A 20,226-nucleotide genomic window follows, 5' to 3' on the forward strand; every position below is an offset into this window, starting at 1 on the left:
TTAACAATATCAAGTGGAAAGGTAAGAAAAAAGTCAAAGCCAACTAAAGATACAGACAAAAGATCCAGGATCTGATAAATCTAGAATACTAAGTATAGCCTGTCATGCCTCCTTTTATGTGTCCCTACAAGTAATAATTACTTTTATGGCCTAACTTGCTACTGTAGATTCTTATTATACCTAGTCAAGGATTTAAGAGAGGAAAATTAAAAACCAAAGGACCAAACAATTAAGATCATTATCACCACTACTGTTCTAAACTAAACAACTTAAGATGGCTTTATCAAACTGGGACCTGAATTTCAAATGGCAATTCTTGTTCCATTTATTTACAATGTGCCCCTTTAAAGAAAAGCCCATTCAGAAGAAAAAATTTCTTGTTACCTATTCAAATCCTTCCCTAGTTATTTCATTTTTCTATAATTATAGTATCTTTTCATTAGCCTTTTAGTCTGCTACAACAGGGACCTGTTTTATCTTCTTGCCTGACACAACCAAAACCAAAAACAAAACAAAAACCCAGACAAAATAGTAAAAACCAGCATTTATCAAGATGATGGACAGTTATCCTTGAGAGATGGGAAACAAAGGAAGTGAGTCCTTCATCTGCCCCAGCTTAGTGCCTTGAGACAGTTTCCAGACTGTGACACAGAGAGGAGGTTTCAGGTGAACCCTGGCAGACTCTCTGAGTTGAACACACGAGGTTGAAAGTCCAGAGAGATTAAAGACCAAAAGAAAGGGGGGCGGGGACTGAAGAGGAAAGAGATGCACAAAAAAAAGAGCTCTGGAGATCTTCAGAGGGTATTTAGCTGAGTACTAATCAACACTTCTATGTCAGACAACTACCCAACACCAGGCAAAGGACCACCTGAAAGGATTAAAGGTAATAGTGCCCAGCACTTACAAAAAGCCAGTAACAGTGCCTGTGCCCAAGAGTCAGAATATGTAACTTTATGATTCCCAGGGTACGGGGTGAAGTATATAGCAGGATCTTGCCTCTAGAGTCAAGAATAAGTGATAGTCAAAAATAAGTCCTAGGTGAACAACTGCTCTGTTTGGACCTAACAAATCTTAGTTTTATTTAATAAAAATTGTATATAAAGTGTACAAAATGATTTGATTTACATATAAATATTAAAATGATTACTGCAGACTGATTAACATATCATCTCTTCCCATTGTTTTTTTCTTTCATCTCTCTTTTTTTTTTTTTGGTGGTGAGAGTACCTGAAATCTACTCTCTTAGAAAATTTCCAGTATTCAATACAATGAGACTAACAAATATTAAAAGGAAGACCTAATTGCTTAGGAACAAATTGCTCCCAGAACCAGCTCTGAAATATCACTGGAACATAATAGTCTCAAGAATATCAATCAAATACAAAAGTATCCAGCACCCAACAAGACAAAATTTACAATGTCAGGCATCTGATAATAAATAACTAGGCATGCAAAGAAATAATATATGACTGACAAGGAGGAGAAAAAGTCAATCCATCTATAATGACTCAAAACTGATACAAATAGTGAGCGCTAGATCAGAGAACCAACTAAAGGGAAAGGACTTAAAATTGCATGTGATTCAAGGTGACATATTTTTAAAGGCACTGATTCTGAGGAAAATGAATGTAAAAAGGAAAAGAAAGGGTTCCTTTTGGAGACTGAGTAGTGAGGAAGAAGCAGAAGGGGAAAATTTAGAATCTAGCAAGGCAAAAGAGAAGCAAAAAATGGAAGACAGAACATTGCCTCCAACACACACACACACACACACACACACACACACACACACACACACAAAACTAACAGACTCCAAACAGGCTGCCTGCTAAGAAACTTTTCTTTTTTACACTGACAGAAGAGGAAGATCTTGAAATCAAGTTACTTATAAACTATCCCAAATGCACAACATGAATAAATTAAGACAAAATCTACACAAGCTACAATAAGAAAACAAAGAAAATTAGAACCAAAACAACTTAGATGATTAACCCATCTCTCACCAAACATACAGAAACCAAGCATGAAGCAGAAAACTATAAATAAAAAATGAAAAACCTCATATATACGAAACACCATACTGAATCAGAAATTCAAAAATTAAAAATAGAAACGAGCCCCCCCCTCAATAAAAACCAGGAAGCAATGAAGGGAGTTGAATGAACTCAGGAAAGAAATAAAAAGATAGTGAAGAATAACTTAGAAGATGCCCAAGGGAGAAAAAATGCAAATGCAGATTTAAAGGGACTGAACAAAGGCAGGAAGATAATAAAGAATAGAAAGTGGTATAAAGAAATGAGTAAAAAAGAGAGAGAAGGTGGTTGAGATGGAAGACAGGAAAAGAAAAAAAAAAACTTATTTATAATTGGAGTCCCTAAACAAGAAAAACAAAATAATGGGACACAATATTTAAAACTGTAATCCATGAAAATGTTTCAAACATAAGGCAAAACCAGAATTTATATATATAACAATATGTAGAAGAATATGTAAAATTGTATGTTCTGACAAAATATAAATAAAATCCTGAAAAACAGGAGAGGAAAAGTACAGAAAAGAATAGTTCATCAATAGTTGTGCCAAAATAAGTGAGAATTAAAAAATATTTTTATAAATGACTAACGAGAATAATTGGTTAAATTAAAATACAGTAAGTTAAGGCATTTTTAAAAGTCATATACAAACCAACAGAAAAAGAAACCCCCATATCAAAAGAAATTTTAAAAAGTAAAACAGCAAAAAAGTAACATAAACACAGCAAATTTAGCATAACACATAACTAAATTGTAAGAAAGATAATTGAGACTGCATCTATCAGTTATATCAATAAAGAGGAATAGATTTAACTCATCTATAAGGCAAAAATTTTTTTTAATTTGGCTCACAAAGTAGGAACCAACTATACTGCATACAAAACACACATCTAAAACAAAAGGATCCAGGGCGCCTGGGTGGCTCAGTTGGTTGAGCGACTGCCTTCGGCTCAGGTCATGATCCTGGAGTCCCGGGATCGAGTCCCACATCGGGCTCCCTGCTCAGCAGGGAGTCTGCTGCTCCCTCTGACTCCCTTCCCTCTCGTGCTCTCTCTCATTCTCTCTCTCTCAAATAAATAAATAAAAATCTTTAAAAAAAATAAAATAAATAAAACAAAAGGATCCAGAAAGGCTAAAAATTAAAGGATGAGAAAAAGTATTCCAGACAAATGGAAATAATTAAGAAAACACAGACTGTGATTAATTATGATTTAAGGAGAATTCAAGAAAAAGCACTGAATGTAACAAAGGACACTTTTTAATAGTCACAATTCAGAATGAATAAGAGGAAACTTTTAACACAACATTCTCTATATAAGACAGATCAAATGTACAAAAAATAGTAAAGATACAGAAGATAACATAATCAGTAAGGAAGAGATTATGGTTATATACTGTAATTTTACATTCTGAATACAGAATACACCTACTTAAAAAAATGCACATGGTACTTTCTCAAAAACTGACCACATATTAACTAACAAAGACAATAGCCAGGAAATTTGATCTTTATAAATCATTATAAATACTTTTAATCACAACACAGTAAAACTAGAAGTTAAAAAAGTTTTTTTAAAAGATAAAAATGTTCTTCTTCTGAAAATGAAAAGATTTTTATTGAACAAGTTTTGGGTAAAAAATAATATAAACTGAAATTACAGATTTTCTAAAAAAATAATTAAAAACAATACACATTACAATAAACAGATACATCTGAAGTGATCAGAAGAAAATTCACAGCCTTAAAAACCTGCATCAATAAAAATAAATAAATGAATTACATTCCCCCACTTAAAAGGTAGAAAAATAAGACAGTAAATTTTTTAAAAATAAGGAAATAAATAATAAAGGTAAAAGCAGAATTCATTGGAGAATGGGGGTGGGGGAAACTAGGCATAATAAATAAATCATAATCCTATTATTTTGGAAAATAGTAACAACAAAGACAAGTGACTACCTAACTTAAAGAAAAAAAGGAAAAAACGCAAATCTACAAAATATGAAATGACAGAAGGGAAATAACCATTGAAACAGAATTTTTAAAAATCATGAGACTAATTTCCAGACTTCTTTGCAAATAAATCTGAAAAGTTAGATGAAATGAATAATTTCATAAGAAAAAATTATTTATCAAAATTGACTCCATTAGATAGAAAGCTTACAAAACTAATTTCTCTAGAAGAAATACAGTTAATTATCAAGGAATTATGCCACAAAAAAAAAAATCCCAGATGGTTTCACAGGGAAATTATACCAAATCTTTAAAGAGCAGAGAGTTGTGATGCTACGAACCGTCCCTAACTTTTTGGGGGAGAATAAAGTACACATATAAATATTAAGTGTAGGGGCACTTGGGTGGCTTTGTCGGTCCCCTCTCAGCAGGGAGTCTGCTTGCCCCTCTCCCTCTCCCTCAAATAAATAAATAAAAACTTTTAAAAAGAAATTAATTAATTAATAATAAATAGATAAATACTAAGCGTATTCAACAGTAGAGCTGCTGCACTGGGAGTGACATACACTTGTATGTCATAAACTCTGTTCAATATCAACCAGATTTCCAATTTCAAAGAACCATCTCAAAATCACCAGCTTAGGTTCTAAAATTCTTTAAACAGGGGCTCCTGGGTGGCTCAGTCATTAAGCGTCTGCCTTCGGCTCAGATCATGATCCCGGGGTCCTGGGATTGAGCCCCGCGTTGGACTCTCTGCTCAGCAGGAAGCCTGCTTCTCCCTCTCCTGCTTCCCCTGCTTGTGTTCCCTCTCTGGCTGTCTCTCTCTCTCTCTGTCAAATAAATAAATAAAATCTTTAAAAAAAATAAATTAAATTAAATTAAATTCTATAAACATCCTCTCTTGGCTTCCCCTTTCTGAGAAATTCCTAATACCTAGTCAAGGGAGATTTTCCTTTACTGTAAAATAAGCTAAAAAACTTAGCCTTGCTCAATCAACAGGTTTTTCTGGCATTTTTTTGTGGAGTGAGCAGTGGAGAGAAGGAAAATTCAACAGATAAGGATTGGAGAATATTTCAGATAATAACAAACAGAAACAGGAATATAAGAAGTGACAGCAGTCTGGGGGATAAAATGAGAAATTTATCATACTGGAGATAAAGAAGACAAATTTTGGAGAGCTCCTTGGGAGTCATGCCCATAAGAGATGATTGCTTTCTATCTAGAGATGACAGAGGAAACTATGTTACCTATACCAATTCTACTAATAAGGAAAAGAAATGATGTGACTAACTCACTTACCATCTAGAATACTGAGAGACTAAAAAACTATATGAAAACCACCTTAAAAATATTACATGGCAGAACATGTCATTCTTCTTGGATAAAAGCCAACAGAGTGGATAGAAGAACTGAGTGAGAGCAGCATCTGGAGATTAAAGTTATTCAAATGGCAGAATTAAAGGCAGAAAATTAAAACAAACAAACAAACAAACAAACACCAAAGTCATAAGGAGGTAAACTACTACTCTTGTCTCTACTCCTCCTAGCAGGTAATAACTAATTAACGACTGATGAATTCAGGAGGTAATGCTTATCAAATCCTCTTCAGGTAATTCATTTATAACTGTCTTTATTCCATTAGATCAGTTATTTCACAACTGGAAAGGTCAGATGGCTTCTTCCAAGATTGAATAACACTCTTTTTAGCAAATGTCAGAGTGACAGGATCACTTTGTCCAGAAAAAAAAAAAATCAAGTTTTTAAAAATCCATGTGCCTAGAAAATCAAGCGTATTTAAAATCCTGAGATATATGAATTTTTGAGAACTCAGTAGATCCCATTTACAAACAATTAGTCTTTATCTTTACAATATCAGAGAACATTAGAACATGGCAAATTTTCAAGATAAACAAACAGAAACACACTTTAAACTGTTCCTACCCTCTCCACCCCCATCCCCAATAAGTATCTACTAGCATATTCTAGAAAGCAAAGCTTCTTCATGCAAGTGTCCACCAGAAACAAACACCACCACCTGTTCCTAAAATAGCTAGTGATGAAACAGAAGGACAGCGAGAAAGCTGGAGAAGAGACTATATACACTGTGCAGGGAGGCAGAGTGCTCTACAACTACTGGCATGCAGTGACCGTCAAGCAGGTGAACAGAATCACAGGCAGAGGCTACCAGCTAGAACCCTTAAAGGGGCGGAATGCTCCAAGCAGAAAGCCCAACTTCCGGTTCATCTCATTAAGAGTTTTCAGTGAGGAAGAATTCTACCACCAAAAGGACTAAGGTTTGTAACAAAGAAAACTCTCAGGAACAAAACAGCAATTACAAATGCTAAGTTCTTCCACAAATGAAAAATCTATGTATACTTTAGAGAATAATTTAAGTATGTTCCCTATTTACACCAAAAAAGCAATACTTTTCATTAAAATTAGTTATTCCATAATATAATCTCATCTTCACTAATCATATGGTAAAGTATGTTTCATTATTTATAACTCAAAAACAGGGCACCTCCAAAATGGAGTTATTTTACCCTACACTGAAGAGAGGGCTTTGGCTCTAATTATATATATTAATGGATATACAGACTATTTCCAATTTTTACAATCCTACAGTTTGGCTCAGGGTAATTACTCATTTATCTAATTAGAGAACTTGTCATGCATTTTTGTTTTTATTTTTTCTTTTTCTTAGAATATCAATATTATCATTTAAAAACGGGGTATTTCTAACAGAAGATAAAGACAATGAGGATATTCTAGAAATTAGCAGAAAATTTCATTCTTTGGCACATTTTAAAACAGTTCAAAGATAAAATACTTAATGTCACAAGAAGACCAACCTAAAATTTTCCTACCATAATGAACAGATACTAAGGAAAAACATTAGAAACCCAACTTAATTAAGGATATGCATGGAAATAAAACGCATATATCACTCCACTTCATCAGTGATAATGTTTTTAGTACATAGTAGACATACAGAGTCCTTATACTGTATATTTTCCAGGACAATTCCAAAATCAAACATTTTATGTCCATAAATACATTCATACTTGTCAAACTATATATTCCTAATGTTGGTTGAAATATGATGATAAAGTTATAGTCCTTAGTCAAATATTTTGACTAAGTGCAGCTTTATTCAAATATAACTCCAATGTTATAATCTGTGATTAATACAAATTCATATTACACACAGCCTTCTACCTGGCTAGGTTGGTCCAGGAAAACATTTTCGGCATTGCTCATTAATTTTTTTTAAATTCATGCTTATTTTCTAGTACTAAAAAATGGGGGAGGGGAAACAAGTTTAAAGGCAAAAACAACAAAAAAAGGGAAAAGATATTCCCATTTCAGTTAAAAGCAACTGGATTATTTAACATATAGCCTATTCACTAGACCAAGGATCAATCAGCAAACTATATGGCCAGCACATCAAATACCGCCTACTGCCTGTTTCTGTAAATAGTTTTACTGGAGGGGTGCCCGAGTGGCTCAGTCGTTAAGCGTCTGCCTTCGGCTCAGGTCATGATCCCAGGGTCCTGGGATCGAGCCCCGCATTGGGCTACCTGCTCAGCGGGAAGCCTGCTTCTCCCTCTCCCACTCCCTCTGTCTGTGTTCTCTCTCTCACTGTGTCTCTCTCTGTCAAATAAATAAAATTAAAAAAAAAATAGTTTTACTGGAACAAAGCCCTGCCCATTTGTTTACTTATTGCCTATGGCTGTTTTCACTCTACAGTGGCAGAGTTGCAACAGAAAATATAGGACCCACAACATTTACTATCTGGCTCTTTACAGAAAAAATGTGAGGGCCCCTGCTCTAGACCTTTTAAGATATAACAGAAAGTCTTTACATTAGTGCTAAATTAAATAACCTTAGTTTTCCCTAATTTATGATTTGACATACACTGTTAAAGTGCCCTTTATCTGAGTCCTATTAAATTAAGGTTTAGCTTTGTTGCTGTGTTCACTGAGGTTTCCCATGTACAAACCATTATATGAGGAAGAAGCTGTGAAGGTTAGCTTTAATTAGCAAAGGCTATTCACTATTCCCATCAGATTTGTTTGTTTCCTATTTTTCTTATATTGCTGTAAAATTACCATTTCGGAGTCACTGTGAGAGGCCTGACCCAGGCTGGGTGCAGGCCCTAGCTCAGAGTGAGAAGCTTGGTCAAGGGAGAGAAGGGGCTCAATAATGTCATCGTAATCATCTTCCTCTGTATCCCCCTCCCCATCAGCAAAAGTACCTCTAGTCAAGAAATCGGAGCGCGTCCGCGCCATTCGAGCTTTCTTTTTATGGGCCGGTCTGGCAACCTGCTTGACCAAATGATAAAACAAATAACACAACAATGTTTTGTTTTGGTTTTTTTGGAGATGATGCCAATGAAAGACAGAGAGCTCATGAATTTCTTGAAACATCCCTCCACCCCACTAGCAGTGTCCTTTCTACTAGAAGTGACAGAGATAACCAAAAGCAATCCATATACATTACTCTGGACAAAGGACAAAAATGGAAGCTAAATCTACAGTTCTCCACAGCCAAGGAAATCATCTTTCACTACCATAATATGTCACCAAAGCCACTTGCATAAATTGCCTTCCTTTTTTAAGCAACATCTTTTTTGTAAATATAATCTGGGATTTTAGTCACCATTCCCTCCCTGAAGTACACCTCCCTGAGTATAACAGACTTAACTCATAGCTTCTTTCGCATACACACTTGGGACTAAATGCGTAAATGAGGTCCTCAACCTATAAGAATAATAATTTCCAAAATAGGTGCATCTATTTTGCATAAAAGATAGATAAAATTCAATACTTACCTCTCCTTGGCCCGGCCCAGTTAACTGCACAGGTTTCCAAGTTGGTTCACCTTGTTTACGGAGTTGAGGATTTCCACTGTTTAAGACTTCCTTGTTGACACTTAGGATAATAAACAACAGGATTACAATTCAATTCCTAGCAGACATCCCATGGCAGCAGTCTTAAGTACAGCATGAAATACAGCCTAACAAGCCAAATCAAAGAATTCTAGCAAATTACATAAATACTTCCAGATCTTATTCAATTCCCAAAACAATTTTTTTCTGCTTACCTAATTAATAGTATTATCAAGAATTGACATGTTTGACTGGATTACTAGAGGCCTGTCCCCGATAATCACTGGGTATATTCCACTATGACATAAGTTTAAGAATAGCAGCAGCAGAATTAGCTCAAGAAAACAAACGGATTGGATGATAAGGGAAAACGCCACATCCCCAAATCCTTAGAATTAGTCTTGGAAGGGAGCTTTTATTCTAACCATTATAAAATACCTGATAAGTAGCTATCAAGTGATATAGATCCCATTACTTTGTTTTATACTGAGATGGTTACTATTAGCTAGCAAATTTTCTTTCTGAAACCTCTCTGCAGCTTTCATCTACTATCTTAGTTTTAAAACTTTGTTATTCAGAACAAAATCAACACTACTGCTAGTGTTGGTGTTTAACGATAGTTGTGTTTAACGATATCGTTAAACGATGTTTAATGATAACAAATCGTTATCAAGTTAAAGGAGGTGTGCCATACAGAGGTGTTAGCTTGTGAAAACTTAATTTTGCTTGAATAACCAGAAAATGTGACTACTTTATCATTAAATTCTGTGTAGAAATGGTTATCTGATGAAAATCTGAATAGAACTCAGGACTTTCATGGCCCCAATTACCTATATTAATTCAGTACCATGATTCTTAAAATTTATCAACGACATATTGCTAATCTCTCCTTAGCAGAACTATAAGCTCACTGAGAATCATACCTGACCTTCTAGCATAGTGCTGGGTTTAAAGTAGACACTAACTTATAAGTTGGCTTGTAATTGCTCTATCATTCAAAATCTTCCATTTAATTTTTACAAATGAAGACCTAGAGGCTGTAAGAGGTTATCTTGTCCTTTGCCCTATGCAATGAATCCTAAAACAAGCCTAAATAGATGGCAATCTTTGCTAGCTAAAGGCTTCTCAGAGATCTCCCTTTCTGACCAATGTATGATTAAGCCTAGCAATCCTAGGCTATCCTAAAAGATTCCCTTTTGTTAAAATTTCTTGCCACAGTTGAGCCTATTGGCCTTTGCTTTATTCTAAAAAGAGGGAAACAATTAACAGGACCTTTGACAGCACTTGACAATCCTAGCCAACTTTTAAACTCAGCATTTTCTTTAGATTTCTCCATGATTTCTTTTTTGTTCTCCTTCATTAACCAGATGAAGACCACTATGCACTTATCTATGGCATAGAAAGAATACTAACGTTACTTCCTAATCATGAAACTCAACAGTGATTCCTAATCATGAAACTCAAGTTCTATTCCCAACTCTTTCTCAGTGTGTGACCTGGAACAAGTCATTTCACCTCTGTAGGCCTCAGTGATCTCATCTATAATATGTGGGAACAGGACAAAATAATTGAGAAACACCAACATTTACAATTCTATAAAATGCAACAAGAGGAGATCTGAAGTATGAATGTTACTTAACTTTCACATAAACAACCTAATATATAATCATTTTGAAGATAAGGAGATCTTATGAGGTAAAGCAAACTAGATCGAGTAGCCCTAAGATTGTTTATCTTGGAAAATGATAAAAGGAGTTTACAAAAATTCACAAGAATGATTAATGTTTTTGAAATCTATAAGTAAGCCTTCTACAGAACACATTCATGGATCCAACAGCTTACACACACACTCCTCACATCACTAAACTTAATCAGAATGACAGGAAATAATATTTTTAACACTCTGATGAGCTTATATATGCTACACAAGGTCTTTGAACTTTGCGGCAATCTCTAGGTTAATGCACAAGTATAGGACCTCAAGCTGTCATTTAGTTCAACTGCGTTTCATAATACCATACAAAAATCCCTGATGGAAAAATATCAATGATCTCTTTCTTGTATTTACAAAGGATCTATAAAGTCTGTACATAATTTTAAAGACTGAAAGATTAAAAGCTCAAACTATGATGAGAGAAAAGGTTATTTTCACAGTAAATGTGAAATTTAATTTTTTTACCCCTAAGATATATACCCTCCTTTTACTTAAACATTGACATTCTCCCACGAGAACTGAAAGAATCCACTACATACAAAGACTTAATACAAATTTCTTAAATTTTATAATTTGTTTTCATGTTCCATCTAAAAAGTACTTTTCCATGGTGACCACTAGTTAAGAAAACTTTATGAAGAACTTCCACTTATATGAGCCATCTATTTAAGTAGTCAAACTCTTAAAAAGTAGAACGGTAGTTGCCAGGAGCCTGGAGTAAGGGTAAAGGAGAGTAGCTGTTTGATGGGTAATAAGAGTTTCTTTTACAATATGAAAAAGTTCTAGAGATCCACTGCACAACAATGTGCATATAGTTAACACCATGGTCCTGTACAATTAAGAATGGTTAAGATGATAAATTGTATTCTTTTTGTGTTTTTTACCACACAAAAAAAGTATAAAGTACTTAATGAAGACCATAAATAGGCTAATCGCTGGGACAAAGTACATTAACTTTAAAGTCTGACACTAACAAGACTGGACTTGCCACACCTGAGAGATCTAGGGCAACCAGCATTTGCTGAATGCCTACTAGGTTTACAGGCACTGTACTGCCCTTCACAAATGCTTTCTCACTTAATGAGGAGGAACCAAAAAACTCTTATCTGTGCTTAGTCAAAGATTTCTATGATATAATTTTATTCAACTTCAGGTAGCTGCTAGAGTCCACAATTAGGGAATTTTTTTTTTACACAGAGAAAATGGCTAATTTCAGTAGCACCCATACAAACAGTTGAGGTAGATTATGGCACCTTAATAAAATTCTCCAAAAAGTTTCCCATTTATACATAAAATAAATAAGCATTTCACTTACAGGGAAATACTCATATTGTCCTTTGGCATAAAGAAAATAACCCTAGTAGTTCCATCTCTGGAAGGGTCATCAGATTTGTGGCTATAAGGCTGAGTTGGTCTATGGTGTTCTCTTTTTGAAATACGATTATTAGAAACTTTACAGGCTACATTCAGTTGGGTGCATATTCTGTCTGTTTTGGATAATTCCTTGGTAGTAGCAAATGGGCATGGGCCTCCTTTCCTTTCAAAGAACAAGGTGACAGGTCGGTCCTTCTGGGGTAGGTGAGCAGAAGGACTGTCTTTTGGAAGAAGAGCTGCATCTTTTACAGTTACTGATGGAGGCCCTACTACATTTGGTTCTTCCGTATTTGGGGTATTCAGAATGAGGAGAGAGGATGGCCTCTCTACTCTTTGCTCTGATGGATGGAAAGATGGTGCCAGGAAGGACTCCCCAGTTCTTGGCTTTTCAATTGTCTTGAAGGCTTTACGCTCCTTCTCTAAAATATCTGTTTGCTGACGAATCTGTTCCATCATCTCTTTTTCATTCTGTTGCTGCAACTGCTTTTGCCTTTCTTCCTTCTCAATGTTTAGCTTTTCTAACTTCTTCAGCACAGTATTAGAAGAATCTGTATTCAAAGATGTAACAACTTGATTTTCTCCTGGGAAGTGGTACTTTCTGGCTTCCCTGTTGATATCCAAAGTGAGAGCTGAAAGTGTTTCTTCACTTTCTAATAGCTTGTTTCTCTGGATACTTGTATCTAGTTGGGAACTTGTTTTCAGTGGGTCTTGTTGAGGAATATAAAAAAATGTAGGCAAACTATTTGAAATATAGGGGTCTCTCAGCTGTGGCTTACAGGTAATAGATTCAGAACTGCAAACCAGTTTTTCCTTCATAGTCCCATTCTTCAAATACACTGAGTCAGAGGATGCCCCCTTTTCAATCAATGTATAGTTAGTCTCACTTGAGGCACTGAGGGTATTGTTCTGTGAATCAAATTTTGGACTGCTAGATATTTTAGGTGATTGAAATTGCAAGTCTCCTTCATCTAAAATTATGGACTCCAGTTTGCTCTTTTGGCTTTCCTCACAACTCAGAAGTTCTAAGCTTCCTTGAGAGCTTTCACTGTCAGGTGTACCCTGTAGAGACTGAAGGCCTTCAGGCATCAGTTCTGTAGACCATCTCCGTTCCTCTGAAGGAGACACGCCACCAAGAGAACGAACTTTTAACAATTCTAAACTAAATATAGCTTGCTCTAGTTCTCTCATTCTCCGACTTTCTCTTTTGGCCCGACCTACTTTTTTTTGGTGGAGATCCTCCAAGGACTTAGGTCTCTCTCTTACAATCACTTCTTCCTGCAAGTCTACACCACTTTGGCTTCTGGCTCTCTCCTGTCGCTTGTTTGGGGACTCTTTCAAGCAGTCCATTGATATTTCCTGGCTAATTCGATTACTCTCTATCACAGATTTACATTCCTCTATAGCTTTTACTCTGTTGTCAAAGGAACAATCCTCCCACTCTGAAGGGTCTGAACCCTGAATTTCCAGAGCTCCAGATGGCTCAGTATTTGCCAATCCAAGTTCTAGTTTAGTTTCTTTCAGTCTTTGTTCTTTTAAAACTTTAAATCTATATAAAAACAGGGAAAAATGGGTTAGAGATATCTTCTAGTTACTACTGGAAAGAATACATTTTACTGAGAATTTAATAAATGGAAAGTTCCAGATTTTTCTTCTTAAGCTAACTTGGGTACACATTTCACAATTCCATTTCTGAATGAGATGATATTTTATTAAGTGCATAATTTCTAATAGGGCATTCCAGTCAAAACATAAATTAACTCAGAAGTAAAGCTCTCATTTAAAAAATATCTTTAAGATAAACCTTAAAATGAAATTAAAGTTTCTAAAGGTAAAAACAACTGAATATTGCCAATTTTTAAAGACTAAACCAAATGTAAAAGTTAACTCTTAGCAGTTATAACCATAGACCATGTAGGTTTTCAATCCAATTTAATGCAATAAACATCTATTTAGCTTCTATTATAGACCACACAATGTGGGTTAAAACTGCTAGGAGTACCACAGCCTAGTGGAGAAGACAAAATTATACATAACCAATTCTAATACAAGTTAGGCAAGTGTTAGCGCAGAGATATAAACAAATACTTGGAAAGAGAGGAGTAATTATCATACCAACAAAGATTACCTTTGTCTTGCTCTGAATCCTCTACATATTGACTGCAAAAGAATGATTTTGTTCCTTTGTTCTTGATATCTCTTACTTTCCCTGTAGCCTTTCCATCTTGCCTGAATGTAGACAGCAGCCACATGTCTCCGCCTATAATGTTCCTTCCATCTCTGCTGGATGATGATGGTTGCAGTCCGGAGCTCCAAATACCGCTGCCTCTCCAAGTGAGCACGCCAGGAAGCCTGGAGAAGAGTGGCCGCACTAGCCATAACTAAAGCATCCTTCTGCACAGCTACATTTCTGACTTGCTTCTGATTTAGGTAATTCCTCCAGAATCGCTGTGGGGAAAACAATAAAAACTGCTGTCTTATCTTATACCATATTTTCACAGAAAAAAAGAATAAGTTTATTATGTCACAACTGAAGGTTAAGTAGCTAAAGAGTTAAATTCTGCATGATTAAAGTGGGGAAAAAAAGTTTTTCTTTTCCAGATATGCTTGGCTAAAACAACTCTTTTAGAAAATATAACCTCAATGAAGTTATATAGAACATAAAATAATTTAAAAATTTTTGATGCTTTAACAAATTACATTATCTTCTCATGCTACAGTTTGCCAATATTAGTGGGTTTAAGGCCAACATACACATGTTTCAAAGATTAAGATTCTAAAGATTTTCTTATATAAACAAAAAGGGGCCTATGGAGAACAGTCATCATATAAATCAATGAGGGAGAAAATGAAACAGAAAAATATGAAATAAGATTCCTATCATCCAAGATGAGTACAGAGTAATAACAATGTATATATAACTCTCAAATATTCTCAGGAAACTATCAAATAAAAATAACCATGTCAACAAAAATTAAGGCACATAACTCCTTTGCTCCAACCATACCTTATAAGACATTATAGCCATAAATTCAATTTAATTTTATTCAACTCCATCAATATTTATCAGTAGTCTATTATTATAATAAGTAATCTGTTTGGTGCTATGAACCCAAATGAACAGGAGTGGTGCCTAGGTGGCTCAGTCGATAAAGCAACTGACTCTTGGTTTCAGCTCAGGTCATGATTTCATGGTCATGAGATCCAGCACTGTGTCAGGCTCCGCATTCAGCAGGGAGTCTGCTTGAGATTCTCTCTCTCCCTCTCCCTCTGCCCATCCTCCGTCCATTCTCTCTCTCTCTCTCTCTCTCTCTCTCTCAAATAAATAAATAAATGTTTAAAAAAGATGAATAGGACACATTCTCATCTCTGAAGTTTATATTCTTATTCAAATGTTTCACAGTAAAATTCTAGTTACTAAAATAAAGGCCACATAAACTAGCAAATCTCATATGAGGAATCCTTTGCTTCCAACCTGGATAATGATGGATGCCTGTCTCAGATGGAGGAAATGCTGCCTACACAGAAGAACCCTGAACCATCGCTGCAACAATATGATTCTGCGGAGCACCTCTTGGTGAAGCAGATCTTGTAGGTGCTGTCGTTCCTGTTCCTTTAGGAACACCTACCAAAAGGGAGAAAGATGAGGAATACAGCTTAAGAAGAAATGAGAAATTTATTTCATGAATCATCCTTTCTGTGGTAAGCTTCTTTAAAGAAGAATACAATGGTAGACATGAAAAGCAGTACTGATACATATTTCTATCCATTTATCCAAAGAAGTCGTTCTCAAATTTAAAAAGAGACATTAAAATATAGAAGGGGAAATGGAAAAATGAACATAATATAAAATTCTCAGTCTTAGAGACTGTGATGTATTATTCCCATGGGAAATTCACCGCCATCATGAGCCAATGTACCACTGGTAACATGTCATTTTTCCTATTTTCAAGGATGTTAGGGTCGGGGGGGAAGGTGGGAACCACAGATCTTGAAGTCTGATGATAATATGAATAAACCGATAATAATAGTCTTTTTGAAACCCAGTATGCATCAGAGGTTTCTTGTTACCCAAGGCTATTAACCAGTTTATTTACTCTTCCATTCCATTAATAAATCTTTGGGGATATAGGGGAAAACAAATATAACTTAAGACATAGACCCTCTGGAAATAGGATTTGCACTTTACCCTTAAGAGCAGGTAGATAGAAACAACTATATATATTTAAGGTGTATAATGGGTTATTTTGATATATGTATCCACTATGAAGTAATTATCACAAACTAATTAATGTATCCATCACCTCCCATGTCTGTCAAAAATTTAAAACTATTTAAAAAAAAGAAGAGATAGATATTAGATACGCAAAAAGGAAAACAGTAAACTATAAGGGCAAAAGACAGAGGCCTCTACCTGAGCAAAACAAGGAGTTGGAAATAATAATAAATGTACATGTACAGGGCAGCATACACAGGGGTCAACAGAACAATTAATCTTCATAAAGAAGACATTAAATGGTGTGCAGTCATGACATGGAGATTCTTGAAGAGAAAGATGTTTGAATTTAATGAGGAGTTATCATGGGATTATTATTAAGCAGGAAGCCAACATAAAAGAAAGAGGTACTAAGATGATGATTTTGATACTATGGGTAGAGTGAGTTAAATGGAATGACAGACTGAAATCAGATGAGGGATCTGTTTACTGTAAGAGAAATATAAGTGAGAGCTAAGGAACAGACTAAAATGCAAGCAGTAGGAATGAAGAAAAAGGGAGAGATGAAAATCATTTGTGAGGGAAAAAAGAAACAGAATTTTGTAAAAGGATTAAAGTGAAGGGTTGGCCAAATATAATTACAGTTTTTAGCCTAAGAACCTAGAAGAAGGATGACAGAGAAAGAGCAGTTGATAAGTTAAAGACAGTAGGGGAATCTGGATAAGGTCACTTAGAGCAAGTTGAGTTGAAGATTATGGTAGAATACCTGGGGAAGAGATTGTTTTTAGGCAGTTAAAACTACAGACAGAACTAGAGCATTGGCAAGAAGCTCTTTGGTTAATAATGACTATATTAAGTAAAAATCTTGGCCTAATCAAGTTCCTTATGATATCTGGTACACTAACTTTTGCATAAATGTTCTCATGATCGTCATTATTATTTAAATATAAAAATTACTCAAATTTGATAAGGACTGTATATGTTATATTTACCATGGATTTTCCAACTTGATAATTATCTGAATTAAGATTTATTTTCCTGAAGAAATCTTGAATGTTAAATTTGGATGGAATAATATTTCGGGGAAGAAGTACGTGGAAGTGACTCACAAAATCCTGAAAAATGAAAAGAAAAATGTTGTAAAATCACAAGAAAATTATATGTAAACATGGTCCTAAACTAGCTAATTGTCCTTTTGATTCTTTCCTCATCTTTTAGAGACTGAAACCAAGAAATTACTCCTTAATTTAAAAAACTGCAAAACAGTTAATTTGTAAAATGGGGGTGGGGGTGGAGAGAAGATGGTGAATTCCACATATTTTGTTATCAAAGGGGAATGGAAGAAGAAAAAAGCAGAAACTAATGATCCCTTTTGAGAAAGCCATATTAACGACCAAAGAAAAAGTTATTTAATAACTGAAATTTCTAGCAGAAAAATATGCAAAGGTGTCAGGGTATAACTGAGAATGAAACTTTCCCTCCCACAAACAGCAAAGAACTTGCTCAGCTGCTGAAAAGCTTCAACATAATTTCTATACCCATAGCAGCAATAGCTGATGAGAATAACTGTAAGCCTTGCTGGCAGCTTACGATGAAAGAAAATCTTACTGAGATAACTTTACAGAAAACTAAATGGAATCTTTTCTGATTGAACTCTTTCAATTACTGGAGTAATCAGTAGGAAGAACTACTGTGTTATGAGTAAACTTAGTATTAGCAAACATTCAGATCAAACGAGAATAGCCAGGAACTGGATTCTATCACACCACAAGTTTAATAAGATTGCTGCCACTCAATGGAAGTGAGTACTCTCGACCCCTCTTCAATTCTGTATACAAAAGATGGAATGCAAATGAAGAAACAGGAGAAATAAAACAAGTGAGACCCAAATAAAAAATAAGACACAGGAATAACTTACTTAAGTGTATATACATTTAAATATCACTATAAAGCATAACCTGGAAAGAATATTTGCAGCTGTATCCGGATTGGCGAATTCGAACTGTCTCCAGCATCCCAGTGTACCGAAGCTGTCGAAGTACCAAGGTATCATTGAATCTTAACGGCAGCTAAAACAAAACAAATGGAAAAAAATTAACCCAGACTAAGAGATCCCCAAATTAATGTTTCTCCTGTAAGTATGGTTAGCTTTTGAATGTCTAAAAATTGACCGGAGATTGTCTGGTTAAGACACAGCAGAGGTGATGGGAAAATCTTACCTCCCCAGCTGGTAGCTTCAGAAAAGGTCTAACTGCCTGACCCTAGGGGAAAAAGGAGAAACCAAGCTTCCAGGCTGCTCTAGTTGTAGAGGGAGAGGACCTTCAAAGCTAAAAAGAAATGTAGTTGCCCACAGGAGGAGGCCACATAGCCTAGCCACTATAGAAATCTATAACCTACTTATATATAGTCAAGACTGTCTGTATTTTTGTTTTTAATTAAGATTTTCTCTATAATCTCACTCAGAAACCACCTACCCCACCCACTCTACCAGTTGCCTTGGTTAACTGAGAGCTGACAGATTCTTCTTTCAATGACTAGTACAAGTTTAAGAGTAGCTTATTTCCATGGCACCTGGGTGGCTCAGTTGGTTAAGCATCCGACTCTTGGTTTTGGCTCAAGTCCATGATCTCAGGGTCATGAGATCAAGCGCCACATCCAGCTCTGCTCTCAGCAGGGAGATGGGTTGAGATTCTCTCTTTCTCCCCCTCTGCACCTCACCACCCCCACTCTCTCTCTTGCTCTCAAATATATCTTTAAAAAAAAAAAAAAAAGAGTAGCTTATTTCCCTAAATGTTTTTTTGCTGATGATACTGGTAGGACACACTGAAAAACAAAAAATTGCTATAGTTCCTGAGAACTGATCTCCTCACTGCCTAGGCACTGATGAGGAAGAAGCTAATGGGAAGTAGTCATTCATCACCAGTCACAACACCCTGTCACTTGTAGGTATCTCAGTAGGCATGTTTGTAGCTATTCCAAAGATTTATTTGGGGCTTCTGAGATTTCTCCCTATTCCCTAAATACTATTTTCAATGACCCCCTAAGGCAATCCCAAACATTTTCCTGCAGAGACATGGGACATACCAACTATCAAGGAAAAAAAATCAAATGGGCAACTTATGTTAAATAGTAATAGCAGTCAGAGCACCCGGGTGGCTCAGTCAGTTAAGCATCTGCCTTTGGCTCAGGTCATGATCCCAGGGTCCTGGGACTGAGCCCCACATTGGGCTCCCCGCTCAGCGGAAAGCCTGCTTCTCCCTCTCCCTCTGCCCCTCCTCTCTGTGTTCTCTCTCTCAAATAAATAAAATCTTTAAAAAATAAAAATAAAAAAATAGTACTAATAGCAGTCAATGTTTATTTAGTACTTATTCTATGCCCTGAAATACACTTCACTAATTGAACTCTCTGTATAACAAGGTCTCAACTAATAAGACTCAAACTTCTACTTAACTGTAAATAAAAAGATTTCCTTTTTTGCTACTCTAAAAGAATAGCTAACAAAATACTAAACAATTAGTATGGACCAGGAACATTCTAAGTACTTTGCAGGTATTGACCCATGTATACTATACCGACACACTATTAGACTGGTCCTATTATAGTATATTCTTACAAAGTTGAGAACATAAAAGCCACAGAAACGGTAAGTTCACAAAGTCTGTAAACTGCAGAGTTGAAGGCTGCTTCCTAAAAATTAAGAAAGCTGGGCGTAATTCACACTATATATTTACAGTACTAGAGAACTATACATTTTAGCTATTCAGGCTGGGAACTATTTTTTCCTATGATGAACATAAAGAAATATGGCAAATGTTTATACTTATTAGATATATTTTGCAAAGCTCTAATTAGGAGACCTATCATAGAAAACAGGAAGGAATCAAGAATGTCCACAGTACCTTCCTTATTTAGCAGAGATAAAAAGCTCTAAACATAAAAAATGCTAAGCAAATTCTTTAAGAATGACAGCTTATAGGCAAATAAGATTAAATCTCAGGGTAACAAAAGTTGCATAAAACTCTTTTTTATGATGGAATTTCATAACATATTTGT

The 20,226-nt window shown here is 35.4% G+C and overlaps 1 protein-coding gene across 6 annotated transcripts in view; it reads right to left on the reverse strand.

Moving 5' to 3' along the window:
- Positions 1–20,226, reverse strand: part of MYO9A (myosin IXA) — a 291,397-nt gene that overhangs the window by 104,452 nt on the left and 166,719 nt on the right. For 3 of the 6 annotated variants that reach the window (XM_028100036.1, XM_028100034.1, XM_088024884.1), the window contains 7 exons: positions 18,132–18,242; positions 17,166–17,288; positions 15,433–15,582; positions 14,086–14,405; positions 11,902–13,506; positions 8,816–8,915; positions 8,094–8,309 (listed from right to left, as the gene is read on the reverse strand). In XM_028100036.1, the coding sequence (XP_027955837.1) occupies positions 8,094–8,309; positions 8,816–8,915; positions 11,902–13,506; positions 14,086–14,405; positions 15,433–15,582; positions 17,166–17,288; positions 18,132–18,242 (2,625 nt within the window). The remainder of the gene's footprint in view (positions 1–8,093; positions 8,310–8,815; positions 8,916–11,901; positions 13,507–14,085; positions 14,406–15,432; positions 15,583–17,165; positions 17,289–18,131; positions 18,243–20,226) is intronic. The other 3 variants (XM_028100035.1, XM_088024883.1, XM_028100037.1) reach the window with 3 other exon arrangements.

The sequence above is a fragment of the Eumetopias jubatus genome, unplaced genomic scaffold (genome assembly GCF_037043125.1).
Source record: "Eumetopias jubatus isolate StellerSeaLion01/CBP00866 unplaced genomic scaffold, mEumJub1_p1.0 scaffold_7, whole genome shotgun sequence".
Taxonomy (NCBI): Eukaryota; Metazoa; Chordata; class Mammalia; order Carnivora; family Otariidae; genus Eumetopias; species Eumetopias jubatus.